This window comes from Pseudorasbora parva, chromosome 16 (assembly GCF_024679245.1).
Source record: "Pseudorasbora parva isolate DD20220531a chromosome 16, ASM2467924v1, whole genome shotgun sequence".
NCBI lineage: Eukaryota > Metazoa > Chordata > Actinopteri > Cypriniformes > Gobionidae > Pseudorasbora > Pseudorasbora parva.
The window spans coordinates 21168074-21181950 of record NC_090187.1 but is presented as its reverse complement, the minus strand read 5'-3'; the positions used below and the strand labels follow the sequence as shown (position 1 = coordinate 21181950).

The 13877-nt window shown below is 38.5% G+C and overlaps 1 protein-coding gene across 1 annotated transcript in view; it reads right to left on the bottom strand.

Moving 5' to 3' along the window:
• The window catches only part of capn5a (calpain 5a), a 37840-nt gene that overhangs the window by 2291 nt on the left and 21672 nt on the right, over nt 1-13877 (bottom strand). Inside the window, exons 5-12 of the mRNA XM_067419941.1 lie at nt 13565-13757; nt 9584-9777; nt 7601-7678; nt 5674-5869; nt 5467-5589; nt 2115-2311; nt 1912-2033; nt 929-1065 (exon numbers count right to left, since the gene is read on the bottom strand). Of these exons, the coding sequence (XP_067276042.1) occupies nt 929-1065; nt 1912-2033; nt 2115-2311; nt 5467-5589; nt 5674-5869; nt 7601-7678; nt 9584-9777; nt 13565-13757 (1240 nt within the window). The remainder of the gene's footprint in view (nt 1-928; nt 1066-1911; nt 2034-2114; nt 2312-5466; nt 5590-5673; nt 5870-7600; nt 7679-9583; nt 9778-13564; nt 13758-13877) is intronic.

The window sequence follows — 13877 nt, the reverse complement described above, 5'->3', positions numbered from 1 at the left end:
GGATGAGCGAGTTTGGTGTGGAGGAACTTGACTGGTCCTGACCTCAACCCCGATAGAACACCTTTGGTATAAATTAGAGCGGAGACTGCGAGTCAGGCCTTCTCTACCAACATCAGTGCCAGACCTCACAAGTGTGCTTCTAGAAGAATGGTCAAAAATCATCCTAAACACACTCCTAAACCTTGTGGAAAGCCTTTCTAGAAGAGTTGAAGCTGTTACAGCTGTAAAGGCTGGGCAAACTCCATATTAAACCCTATGGATGTTAATAAATTTCAAGTGCATGTAAAAGCAGGCATTCCAAAACTTTGGCAATATAGTGTTTTCATCCATTTTTATGTGAATTTTGGGATATCAAAAACACTGGATAGAAATGCCAAAGGCACATAAAAATGTACATGCTCAATTGAGGAGGATATTTTTTTATCTGATAAAAAGATGGGTGCAAAAACTATGATGGAACAATTAACAAAATAAGTCCCTTGATGACAACTTTGCCTCAACAGAGGGTGTGATTGGATAACTGGACTAAACAGCGGACCAATTGCTTCACACAGCATCTCAAATGTTTGTTTGGTTGTTCTGAAATGCTTGAGCAAAAATCTGTCATCAAAATTATTTGATCCCAGAATGTCCCAGAAGTCTTATACGAGTGTTCCCAAACACCAGGCATGTGAACATAAAACAACATGACAGCATTTATTGGATAGTCATGATACAGGAAAAAAGAGCCACAGTGGCTTTTCTGATTGCAGCAACTTCCATTTTTATTAGATGTTTCCCAGGAAACGACAGTTTTGTTTTCTAGAATGCATTGGATGGAAAAAGTGTTTTATTCGCAAATGTTTTAAGTAAAATTCTAATTTTGTGCAAAGTTAAATTTGCAACTTCAGATGGACACTGATACAAATGATTCCTAAAAGACTGTCACCTGAATGCGGATTGGCTCTTTTTGCTTCTTCCTGTAGAAAACAGCTTTCACGTCAAAGTCTGGGCTCTGTGTATCTTTGTGCACCGGAGAACGAACCTTCTCTCCCTCACAGCTGATGATGACGTATGGGTCAGACGCTGAAACAACAGGAAAAAAACAGCCATTCAAAAAACATTAAACTACTTCTGTTCTGGGTCAATTTTTTCAAAAATACAAGATCTGAATGGATTTATTTTCAAACTGTCTTATTAAAAAAAAAATTCTTCCAAATAAATATAGTAAAAGTAGTTTGTCATGTGACATGCAAATCCTGAAATAGGAAATTACATCACAGAGAGCACAGCTGAGTCTGAGTCAAAATTTCTTAAAATATCAAATAATTTGATCTTCTGTGGTATCTCAAGATTAGTTCAAGTTTTAAAATGGTATCATTAAAACATATACATTAAAATCACAGAAATACAGCAAGTATTTGCTATAATATACATTTGATAGATTAAAGCCTGTCTACCTCCATTCATTTTTTGAAACTGTTCTTTTGAACTTTCTATTCATCAAAGAGAAGATGAAGCAGCACAAATGTCAACATTGATAATAATCAGAAATTTTTCTTGAGCAGAAAATTATATTAGAATGATTTCCAGAAGTTCACAGTGACACTGAAGACTGGAGTAATGATTCTGAAAATTCAGCTTTGCCAGCACAAAAAAATACAATTTAAAATATAAATCACATAAAAAACATTAACGTTATTTGACGTTATTTGAAATTGTAGTAATATTTCACATTCATATTATAGCTTTTACTGTATTTTGATCAAATAAAAATGCAGACTTTGTGAGAATAAGACTTCTTTAAAAAACATGAAAACATATAGACCCCCAAGCATTTGAGAGCTAATGTAGAGTGACATGCATTTAAGATGTCAGAAAAATTAATAAAGGGGCATTGTGTACAAAAACAGAGAACATGACATTCCTTACATCCATCTGAGTCCTGAGCTTTGAGTCCGTCTGCTCTGTGGACGTGCACCTGTGTGACCAGCTTTGGATACCCACAACACCCTGTCCAGCACGTCTGGGGAGGCTCGTCTATTGTCAGCTCCCTTAAAACCACACAATCTTCATCGATACATTTATTTTCGATAATGTAAATAGAAAAGAATGTCTAATATATAACGTATTACTTGCAGGCAGATGGTACATCCGTAAAGATGCGCAAAAGGAAGTCTCCCTGCAGGCCAAGGTCAAAGGTCGTGGGAATGATGACATAGCGGCCCTCCTTCAGGTCCTTGCGCAGAAAGACACTGCGAGAGTTAATATAGATGGAGCTGCCCACCGTTTTCTGAATGGTGTGCATGCGGTATGTCCGGTTGAGCTCAACCTATCAGAGAACAAATAGGTGACCGATCAATCAATATTCATTTGTGATTGTGTACATACTCCCAACATTTTTCCTATCTGTCACAGATGGAGTTTGCCACTGTCACCTTTCAGTTTGCTTAGATAAAGTTGTTAAATGAACACGGCACTATTTTTTTTTTTTTTAATTGGTAAACATAGTAACATGGTACGGCAGCAAAGTCCCTTGATTATTACGCAGGAAAGAGTATAGACCCTAGATGTATCGGCCACAAAAAAAAAAAAAAAAAAAAAATCACAACTTTTAATTTTCCGTCGGTCTTAGTACATGATGTTAACCTGGATGCCAGCCGAACTCAGCCCCGCCCACAACATTTGAGCTCAGGCAGTTTGGTCTGGACTTGATCCATAGAGGAGTAATTATGCCCGAACAGAAACTGTTAGGACCAATACAATTGTCCGATGATGGACAGATGATAAACAGTAACATAATCATCCATGTCATCAAAGGTGCTTGGGTTGAATTTGTTGTAATCCTTAATGGAGAACTTGTTCGTATATGCATTCACCTTCACTATTTTTCTCAGAAATGATGATTGTGTTGGTTAGTATCCTTATCTTTAAGGGGGGGGGGGGGGGGGGGGGTGAAATGCTGTTTCATGCATACTGAGCTTTTTACACTGTTAAAGACTTGGATTCCCATCCTAAACATAGTCAAAGTTTCAAACTAATGTTGGACGTTTGATGGAGTATTTCTGTGTCAAAAATACTCCTTCCGGTTTCTCACAAGTTTCGGAGAGTTTTTTTTCGAGTATGGCTCGACTTGACGTTAATAAGAGCGGCAGGTCCTTGTATGGGCCGTACGGGCTCTTCTCCTGGTAGGGTGCGCGTGACTAGAGCGAGAGAGGAAATGCACGCCCATAAACACTCTCTCAGGTGCAGATCCAGTCGTCCGTGAACACTAATGTCGTGCGCCACGGTCCACTTTATTCCTATGAGTGACATCAAGCGACTTCAACGCTTCAGCACAGCATTCCGGGAAGACAGCGCTGCATTTGAACCGATTTGAACGCAGAAATGACGGGAAGCTTCACAACATCGTTTCAGTCGCGTCTCAAAGTGGATTTCCATGCCACTGCTGTCACAGGACTTCCCCAAGTCATACCAAAGAAGTGTGTTTTTGACGGAGCGGTCCCAGCGATAAAGGTTCGGTCCTGCTTTGGAAGCAGCCGGTGAGTAAAACTGCTTCAAATGTCTGTGCTGTTGGCTATCGTCACGTGAGTAAACATCAGTAAACGACACGATCGCGTGCTTCGTCATTCAAATGCACTAATGTTACTCCATTGTTGTTCTATGTATAATGTTACACTAGTCTGACGTGCAAAACCGTTTTGCTTGCTACTGCTAAGGTTTAGTCGCATACAATAGTCCATAAACCAAATCATGTCCTCATAAACTGCGAGCAAACAATCGCAAATGTTGACAAGCCACTAAATACAGTACATACCACAGATACGGACGTCCTGCTGTTGCTGTTTCTCCTGTTCAATTTATTTCAGCCTCAGATTTGATTCTGGATCATATATCTATTAGCTCAATAGCCATGGGTTTCTCCACGCTTGAGGACGTCACCGCTTTGTTCGCGATCGTCATTCTTTAGCTCCGCCCACTCGATACGCCTCCAGGCGCCCGTTTTTTTCCGGAAAGACTCGGTACAGCCCATATTTCTTTTATAAATATAATAAAACTAAAGACTTTTCGGAGATATGAAGGATGCAATACTACTCTATAGGTACTCAAGATTGACATGAGATTGTTTCACCCCCCCTTTAAGGTATGTATCCTTAAAATCTTTTTTTTTACAACACCGGCAAAGATTGTTTACACATTTTTTTCTTAGAACGTTGCTTATTCCAGCGTGCATGCAAACAGGGTTGGCAAGTTTTTACAACAAAACCTGCCAACTACTGGCCTCCCCCAACAATAAAAAAAAAAAAAAAAAAAAAGGCATTTGGGGGGTAAAATGTGTTATTTTGGCAAGGTTGCCTGGTAAAATTCACATTCCTGTGTCTATATATCACATAATTGAGGTTGCTTGAACCCGCGGACATGGAAAACAACCCAAGGGAAAAGCGCAGACTTGGCAACACAGTACTGGAGCAGTATCAGACTCATATTCTGACTAGAATTGAGTATGACGATGTCAGGCTAACATGATGTAACTACATAAGTGTCAAGTTTTGATTAGGAAAAATATAGAAACTCTTTGGTCATTTTTGAGCGAGATGCTAATGGCATAATTAGAATTTAATGATCTATGCTAATAGTTCTACCGCCAGACCCAGAGATCGGCTAAATGCATTTGAAAACGGTAAAACTCAACTGTTTTACTCTAGAAGAGTTGGAAAATGAGCCTATTTTCAAAAATAGTGGCATGTTCCTTTAAAGACACGAATTCACGAATTCAGTTATATTAAAAAGTTGATTGCACTAACACTATTGGTGATTGAATTTGAAAATTTTTGCAACATCAACAAAAATTTATTTATTTATTTAAAAGTTTATTGAACGAAAAATGAATCAACATTAACTTTTTCCATCCAAAGAAACAAAAGAACTGAGTTTGTTTTAAGAGTCTGGGGTATAGGGACGCAAGGCACCTTGAGACTGAGACTACTGTAACTGCTGAGACACTGTTTTTTGTTTTTATTTAGCAATTGTGTATCCATCAGTTTTTTCTTATTGGATAAAAAAATGTATCTGCCTCAATTGAGCGAATACATTTTGATGCACTTTTTTTTTTAAATGTATGAGTAACTTGGAGTTTCTATCCAGCTTTGTTTATGCAATATCCCAAAATTTGCATACAATATGTGAATGGCAACACAGCTATTGAAAAGACTCAACATTATTTTCTTCTGTAAGAGCTGCTTATACCTGAATTGAACTTGTTTCATAATTGATTAAATTTAACTGTTATTGAACTGAATAGATTCAACATTGCACTGACTCATGAATGATGACCTGAATAATGACACTATTGTTGAGTTGCAAATTTTGAATTTGTCATTGATTCTGTTATTTTCTTGTTTTTGCTTGTCATGAAGCTGCTTTGAAATAATCTGTATTGTATAAAGCGTAATACAAATGAAGGTGACTTGTCTTGATTTGACATACTTTTTGGATATCAAAGCCGATCGCAATGTTCTCTCCTTTGCCTTCTTTGGTTCGAACTCTCTTGTCCTGCTGCTGTAGGCAGATCAAAACTTCATCCTCTGGCTTCGTCACGTCAAACACGTACTGAAAAACACAGTGACACGCTCTTTAGTACAAGACACGTCTACACAACACACACACACACACACTAATGAACGAGTGTTGCACCTGTGGGTTCTGAAGGAACGTGGCTTTGTGGTTAATGCAGCCTCCAGATCGGTTCTTTAAAGGGTCGTCGTGGCGACACCAGGAGCCTCGCATCACTTCCTCCTCCCAGGTCTTGTGGATGCTCAAGTATGACGTATTAATTAAGCGGCACAGAATCAGGTCTGTGAAATGCTTACAGAAATCATCAAAATCCATCCTGAGAGAGGAAAGAGTAGGATACAGCAGGATGATAAAGAAAGATCATAAATGACAATAAAGAACAGTTTTGAGGTGTTTCAGTTTGAGTCCAAGAGTTGATTCATACTTTACATACATAGAGTTTTATATGGAATACAAAAATTATTTTCAAAGTTGTAAAAAAGAAAATTCAGCGCCTATGTTATTGTTAACAGATTAGAGCATTCACACCGCACAAAGAGGCGGCACGGCACGGCATCGTGAAGCAGAAGCAGCAGTGCCGCAAACATTTCGGGCGCAGAGACTATTTTTGCCGCGCAACTTGCACTAAATTAAAGCCACAGTGGATAGTTCTTGATGAAATTCACCTGATTAACATGAAAAATATATTTCACCATAAAATCATGTAGTGAAGTGTTCCACTATCACCACATGACATCCTGCGCTGTGAAAAATAAATAAATAAATGAAAATGCATCACAACCAGAATTTTTTGCCCAGGCATAATGTTCACTTTCATGTAAACAACCTATATACAGCATGTTATATGCATATACGTTTGGGGAAAGGGGAAAGAGTCGGGGAACAGTAAGGGGAACAGTCGCATTCTCAGCAGATATATGCCGGCCATCCTAAATCAAAGCATGAGACAGGCTTTGTGGGGTCAGAGGAGAACAGAAAAAGTGACAGAATGGACGATATTTGTCTGTTTTCGGAATTACACAAGTCGCGGATCAGCTGCACAGCAACAAATGCTGCCTGTGTGAAAGCAGAACCGGTGCGCATATCTCCCACTCTCCATACACACTGCTTCTGCAATGCCACCGCACTGCTTGTGTGCAGTGTGAAATAGGCGTAATTGTCATATGATACATACAAAGACGGCAAAACAGGAAGATAACATGGTGACATTTCAAAACAAAAAAAAAAGTTTTTGGTAACACTTCAGTCTAGGGTTCAATTCTTACTAACTAGTTGCTTATTAGCATGCATTTTACTAGGATATTAGCTGTTTATTAGTAATTATAAAGCACATATTAATGCTTTATTCTGCCTGACCATATTCACATCCCTTAATACGCAATACCCAAACTTAACAACTACCTTACTATGCAATCATAAGCAGTAATTAGAAGTTTATTGAGGCAAAAGACGTAATTCATAGTTAGTTAATATTGAGAATTGGACCCTAAAATTTGTTACATTTAATAAATGTATTAACAAAGATGAACTAACCATGAGCAATACATTTGTTACTTTATTTGTTAAACTTTGTTAATGTTAGCTAATAAAAATCCAGCAATTTGTTGTTTTCTCTTGCAATTCACAGTGCATTAACTTAATGTTAACAAATACAACTTTTGATTTTAATAATGCATTTGTAAATGTTCAAATTAACATTACCAAAGATTAAAAATGCTGTAGAAGAGCAGTTCATTAGTTAATGTTAACTAATGTAGTTTGCTAATGTCAGCTAATCAAACCTTATTGTAAAGTGTTACGGATAACATTTATTTTTGCACTGAATAGTATAATTGTTTTAACAGAATACAAGCTTCACATTTCTGCTTTAAAACCTTTTTTTAATGCTGAAAGATGCTAAATCTTTTTCTGTGGAAATCGACACCATGTTACAGATAGAGCTTAAGTTTTATTCGATCAGACTATTCCTTTGTGCATTAAAATTGTGAAGGACACTGTTGAACAAAGTCCTGAAACATAGCAAAACCCAACAAGATATTAATCTCACCAGAACTCGCCATCATCCTCCACGGTCACACCCAAGCGCTCTCGCTCACCCTTACTGACTCTCTTCCACTCCTCTGAGCTACAGATACGCAGAGACAAAACAGAAAACAAAGTTACAGTGCGTTAATTCACTTTTCACTGCAAAAAAAGAATAATAAAACAATTGACAAATATGCCTGCATTTTTACCAATGGCTCTGGTAACTGAAAACATTTGCTTTTGCATTTTCTAAACTTTGATGTTGAGTTATTGAGTTATTGTTAAAGTTTAATCCCAAATGAATTTAATGAAAGAAATTCTAATATGCATTGAAGAAAAATACTACAGAGCCCCGGACATGAAATGCAGGGAAAATTTTATTGTGGCCACGAATTAAGAAATCATTCCCTTGTTTTATTAATTTGTTCCCTCGTTTTATTAAGTAGTAGCCAAGTTGTTTACCCTAAGGGTTATTGCTGCTCTCCCTGCTCTTATCCATGATAGGCTGCATGGATGCACAGGGAGTTCTTGCCCAGAACGGAACCAATTTCGCCAGTCCAAAATATATACTAATATTCAATAAATCATATTTGACGATAGTGGCCCTGACAGAATTTCTTTTCTTATCAAATCTGATGAATCTCTCTCTGGGATCAAATTCTTAACTCAAGGCATGTTGTCTGCATATCATGTGCGGGGCTTCATAAAATACTGTTTACAAATGTAAAAATTAAGTTCCCTTCAACCAAAACTAGAGGCAATCAAAATGTATGATTGTCCCTCCCACTTGAAATGTATTTTGTACAACTCAAATTTAATAAATAATATTTAATCCGCTCTACATTAAAATATAATTATATTTATTGGATTGACAATGTAAGCATGATAATAATAAAAAAAAAGTATGTAAAAACATTAATATGGCATTAAATGCATGTAATTAGGTCCCAGCTCTGTCTTTCTGTCCAATAAGTGTTTTTTGATTGAAGACCCCTGATTTAGAAGCCTAGCTCCGCCCCACTACATACTTCCGCTCAATTTTCATTTTCCTTCAGTACTCCATCTGGGATTGTGGTATATTCTCTGGTTTTCTCCGGGGCAAATTTTAACCGGTCCAATCAGTGAACAGAGGGAATGGGTTAGAACAATGTTGTTGATGTCGTACACTAGACTGAGATGACATACGTCATGACCAAAAGTTAGCGATCCAATAGTTTTAAACTTCTTTAAAGTACCTTTAGGAAGACATAAGGAAGTTAATGCTTGTCAATGGAGTGTGGCTACAAATGAAATGTAGGAGAGGCTGGTAGGACCAGGCTACTGATTTAAGACATTCCCTCTCACTTTTAAATCTGATTTTTCACTCCCAAAACCTTGCAACGTGGTCAGTTTGAACCCAATGAACAAAAAAACATTTAGAGCACCTTTTCAAAGAACATCTGATGTTCAGTTTGTTCTCCAGTAGGAGGCAGCATGAGCACACAAATACACAGAGCATATAAAACACTCAGTCTTTGGTTGGACAAAGCATCTCTGTTTCATTTCCTGTTTTTCCATAGCATCTCTTTTTTCTTGTAATGGTTGCATTATGCACAATAGCATTTATACTTTTTATTATATTACTACACTATTTTCGTTTATGAAGCATGTTTTCATTTAAATAATTTATCTTTGTAACTGTTTAGGAAATGTTAGTATTAGGAGAATGGTGTATACCAAATGGGAGATTTGTTTACATGATCATTTGAAGTGCTTATGGCTTTTCTAGCCTTAAAACAAATTATTTACATAAAGAGGGCCAGGAAAAATTCCCACTTAAAATAAGGCCAAGTTCTTTTTTCTGCATCAGCGACAAGCAACGCTAATGCAGAAAACACTCTATGAATTTGGTCTCCTCTAGCTCATGCTAGAACATTATGCAGACATGTTTAAATGTGTACCGTCTGCTTTAACAATAAACCACACACTCGACAGCAACACTAACAGCTTGCAGATGTTCACAAACCTGTCACTCCAAGCTCCATTCCACTCCCTCTGACCCCACGGGTTCCTCATACGGATCATGGAGAGCTTCTCTGATTTGAAGAACGCCAGAAAGCCGGTGCCCAGACGTACCTTACGCACGTCAGTTACGGCATACGCGTGACCTTTGACCAGGCCACAGTCTAAACGGGCTTCCATGTCCGCCTGGGTAGTCGCCTACGGAATAGAGAATCCAAACAATATAAAAACATGAGACTCGTTGGCATGAAACTTGAGTTCGTAACATTTCTTACTGCATGACACACAAATGCATTTGCACTTATAATGGACATCTACGGGTCAGGACATTACAACACAATAAACAATAACAATTGTGGAAAATACAGTCACAAAACATGTATATTTCAACATGACTAGTGTGATATAGACGCTAATACTTCATCACATTTCTTCATCACACAAATGCATGTGACTTGATATTTAGTCTCAGCTTCAGACAGACTGGCTGAACGACTGATGCATATGAAACACTCACAGTGAGGAAAATAAGTATTTGAACACCCTGCTATTTCGCAACTTCTCCCACTTAGAAATAATAGAGGGGTCTGAAATTATCATCATAGGTGCATGTCCACTGTGTGTGACATAATCAATAAAAAAAAAATCCAGAAATCACAATGTATGATTTTTTAACTATTTATTTGTATGATACACCTGAGAAAATCAATGTTAATATTTGGTACAATAGCCTTTGTTTGCAACTACAGAGGTCAAACGTCTCCTGTAGTTTTTCACCAGGTTTGCACACACTGCAGGAGGGATTTTGGCCCACTCTTCCACACAGATCTTCTCAAGATCAGTCAGGTTTCTGGCATGTCGCTGAGAAACACGAAGTTTGAGCTCCCTCCAAAGATTCTCTATTGGGTTTAGGTCTGGAGACTGGATAGGCCACATCAGACCCTTGATATGCTTCTTATCACTCCTTGGTTTTCCTGGCTGTGTGCTTCGGGTCATTGTCATGTTGGAAGACCCAGCCTCCACCCATCTTCAATGCTCTAACTGAGGTAAGGAGGTTGTTCCCCAAAATCTCGCAATACATGGCCCTGGCTCTTTTCAGGTCATTGACAAGCTCCTCCCGTGTAGTTCTGTGCTGTTTCTCACCTTTCTTTAGATCATTGAGACCTCTTTTTGAAGTCTGAGGGAGATTGACAGTCATGAGTGTCTGCTGAGCCGTGTCAATTGGTGTCTCCTCTGAATTTGCCTCACTGGCACGGCGTGCTCAAAACCCGTCTTCGCCGCAATAATTCCGATCTTTCATGTATTCATACTCTTGTGTAATCGACGCCCCATCCCATCATTTATTTCCAAATAAATCTGTCTCTTCCGTGATACCCTGAAATTTTGAATATTCCAATCTAATATGATTTCTGACCTGTAAGGTTGCCAGAATAATAATCTAACAGGGTGTGTTAATAGGCCAGAGGAGAACTGGCACCCCGACTGAGTCTGGTTTCTCCCAAGGTTTATTTTTCTCCATCAGGGTTCCTTGTCACTGTCGCCTTTGGCTTGGCTTGCTCAGTTGGGGACACTAAAAATATGATTAAAGTTATTCAACTTATTATACAAATAAAATGTATGAATTAGGTCTTATTTAATTCTATAAACTATAATACTGATCTGCCAACATTGTTGCTATATGATAAATTAAAATAAGCTGATAACATCACTGTTTTCTCCAGTACGACTGTACAGCCAAATCTAATTTTGTCGCAATATTATCCTGTTTGACACTGTGAAGCTGCTTTGACACAATCGTGATTGTAAAAGCGCTATATAAATAAAGTTGATTGATTGATTGATGTTTAGCTTCTTCCATTTTCTAATGATTGGTCCAACAGAGGACCTTTTTTCACCAAGCTGCTTGGCAATTTCCCCGTAGCCCTTTGAAGCCTTTCAGCAGGTGTGCAATTTTGTATTTAATGTCTTTGAACAGCTTTTTGGTCTTGGTCATGTTAGTAGTTGGATTCTTACTGATTGTATAGGGTGGACAGGTGTCTTTATGCAGCTAACGACCCTAAAATAGGTGCATCTAATTTAGGATAATAAATGGAGTGGAGGTGGACATTTTAACGGCAGATTAACTGGTCTTTGAGGGTCAGAATTCTAGCTGATAGACAGGTGTTCAAATACTTATTTGCAGCTGTATCATACAAATAAATAGTTAAAAAAATCATACATTGTGATTTCTGGATCATTTTTTTAGATTATGTCTCTCACAGTGGACATGCATCTACGATGACAATTTCAGACCCCTCCATGATTTCGAAGTGGGAGAACTTGCAAAATAGCAGGGTGTTCAAATACTTATTTTCATCACTGTATCTGGAAACACTTCAGGATTTTCAAAGTCGTCATCGGATTGGTTGAACTCTACAGGATGCCCACAAGACGAGTGTGTTGAGTTCTTTAAAGGGGTGATGAACTGAAAAATCAACTTTCCCTTGAGGTTTTGATATATAAAAGGTCATAATATAAGAATATCCTGTAAGTTTCAGAGCTGAAAACTTCCTTGTAAGTAAAAGAAAAGCTTTTATAGACACCAGGCCCAGAAAACGAGGCTCTCAAATCAATGACGTATTAGAAGGGTGAAACGCTGCTTCTGTAGCCTCGCCCACCGATTCATGGAACTAAACTGATCGCGTTACCGAGCAATAAACATGCCGAAGATAGCAAGATAATCGTTTGTAAACAAGACACAGGTCAACACTGGATTTGCAGACATATTGAGATCTTCTATATCAAGTATGACAGGAATGGTGCAGCACACTTATGTGAGTAAAACATTTTTTATTGCATTGTTACAGATCGTATTGATTATGTGTACGTGTCTAACAACGTACCAGCATGCTGTCACAGACTGAAGAATCCCTTATTTGTTGGTTCATTGCGATTCGGGTTTAGACTACCAGGGCTTGCAAAGCCCATCATCCCGGGTCTATGTGTTTTCCAGACGGACTACCTCATGTAAACTGACAGCAGAAACTAATTAAATATGCAAATCTTATCCAATCCTAGTCTCCAGTGCGGCACACCCATCAAAACCAAACGTTTTGGAGAGAGCTTCAAAACCGGTGCAGAAAATAACCTATTATTTATTAGTTATGATGTTTTTTAATGTAAAAAAACATGCAAACGTCATAAGTTGACCTCAGACAACAGTATAAAAAAATTCAAAATGCCAGTTCATGACACCTTTATTGGTCCACCTAGAAACAAATTCAGTGAATCCAACAAGGAAGTGACTAAAACTGCAATTCGTCGACTGCCCACTGGGGGGAATTAAATGCATCCATTTAAATTATATTAAGTCTTAATATTATGCATAATTGAGGGCGTGGCCAGTTGTGTGACAGGTGGATTGCCACTGCTGCCATTTGTCTGCTTTCTGTTAGTCCTTCCACGTCCCGACTCTTTGCCCATTTGCTGTTATCTGGAAGAGATGCTTGGTGATGCCCTGCCAAGATGGAGACGGCCGGCTATGCACACTTTTGGGATTCACAAATACTCTTCAGAAACCTACGGGTAATATCATGGACACCATGTCCATATTTTTTTTACAGTCTTTGGCTGTGTCAACAAACTCCCTCATGGAAGAAGAGCGCCGTTGTGTTTACAACTGTGACAATGAGCGCTTACCAGGATGAACTAAACGCTGGATTTTCAAAAGTATATGAAGTTCGCACCTCCACTGTGCAGTAAATTTGGACAATGTTCTTGAATTAATAATTTATAGATGCACACCAGTCCGTTACTGCAGGTACATCGAATTTTTTCATGGCCCTAAACATGACACAGAACAAAACGAACTGTGATTGGTTGCGTTACATGTCAGTCAAACGTCCTTTCGGGCGGTCATTAACCAATGAAAGCTGCGATAGAGTCCAGACCTTCTGCCGGCAGTTCGAAGGTCTGGCTACACGAGACTACTTAACATCCAACTCACTCTAATGGAGCAGCTGATCAGACCTCCTCTGTTATGGACTTTCAGAACCCGCTCAAACAGCTGATGACGGGCCTCCTCCTCCTGGTTAAACTTTCCTTCCAGCAGATCCATGGGCTCAGATACACCGCCAGTGAAATCCACCAGAGCATCACCTGTGTTGCCACCATCCAAAGCCTCATAACATCCACATAACCTGATAAATGTGGGATCAGATAAATCAACTAGTTTAATGATGGATTCTAATATGATGGTTTGATATATATATATCCCTTCATTTAATCCGACATTTTTCTTTCTGTTAATGGTCGTGGTA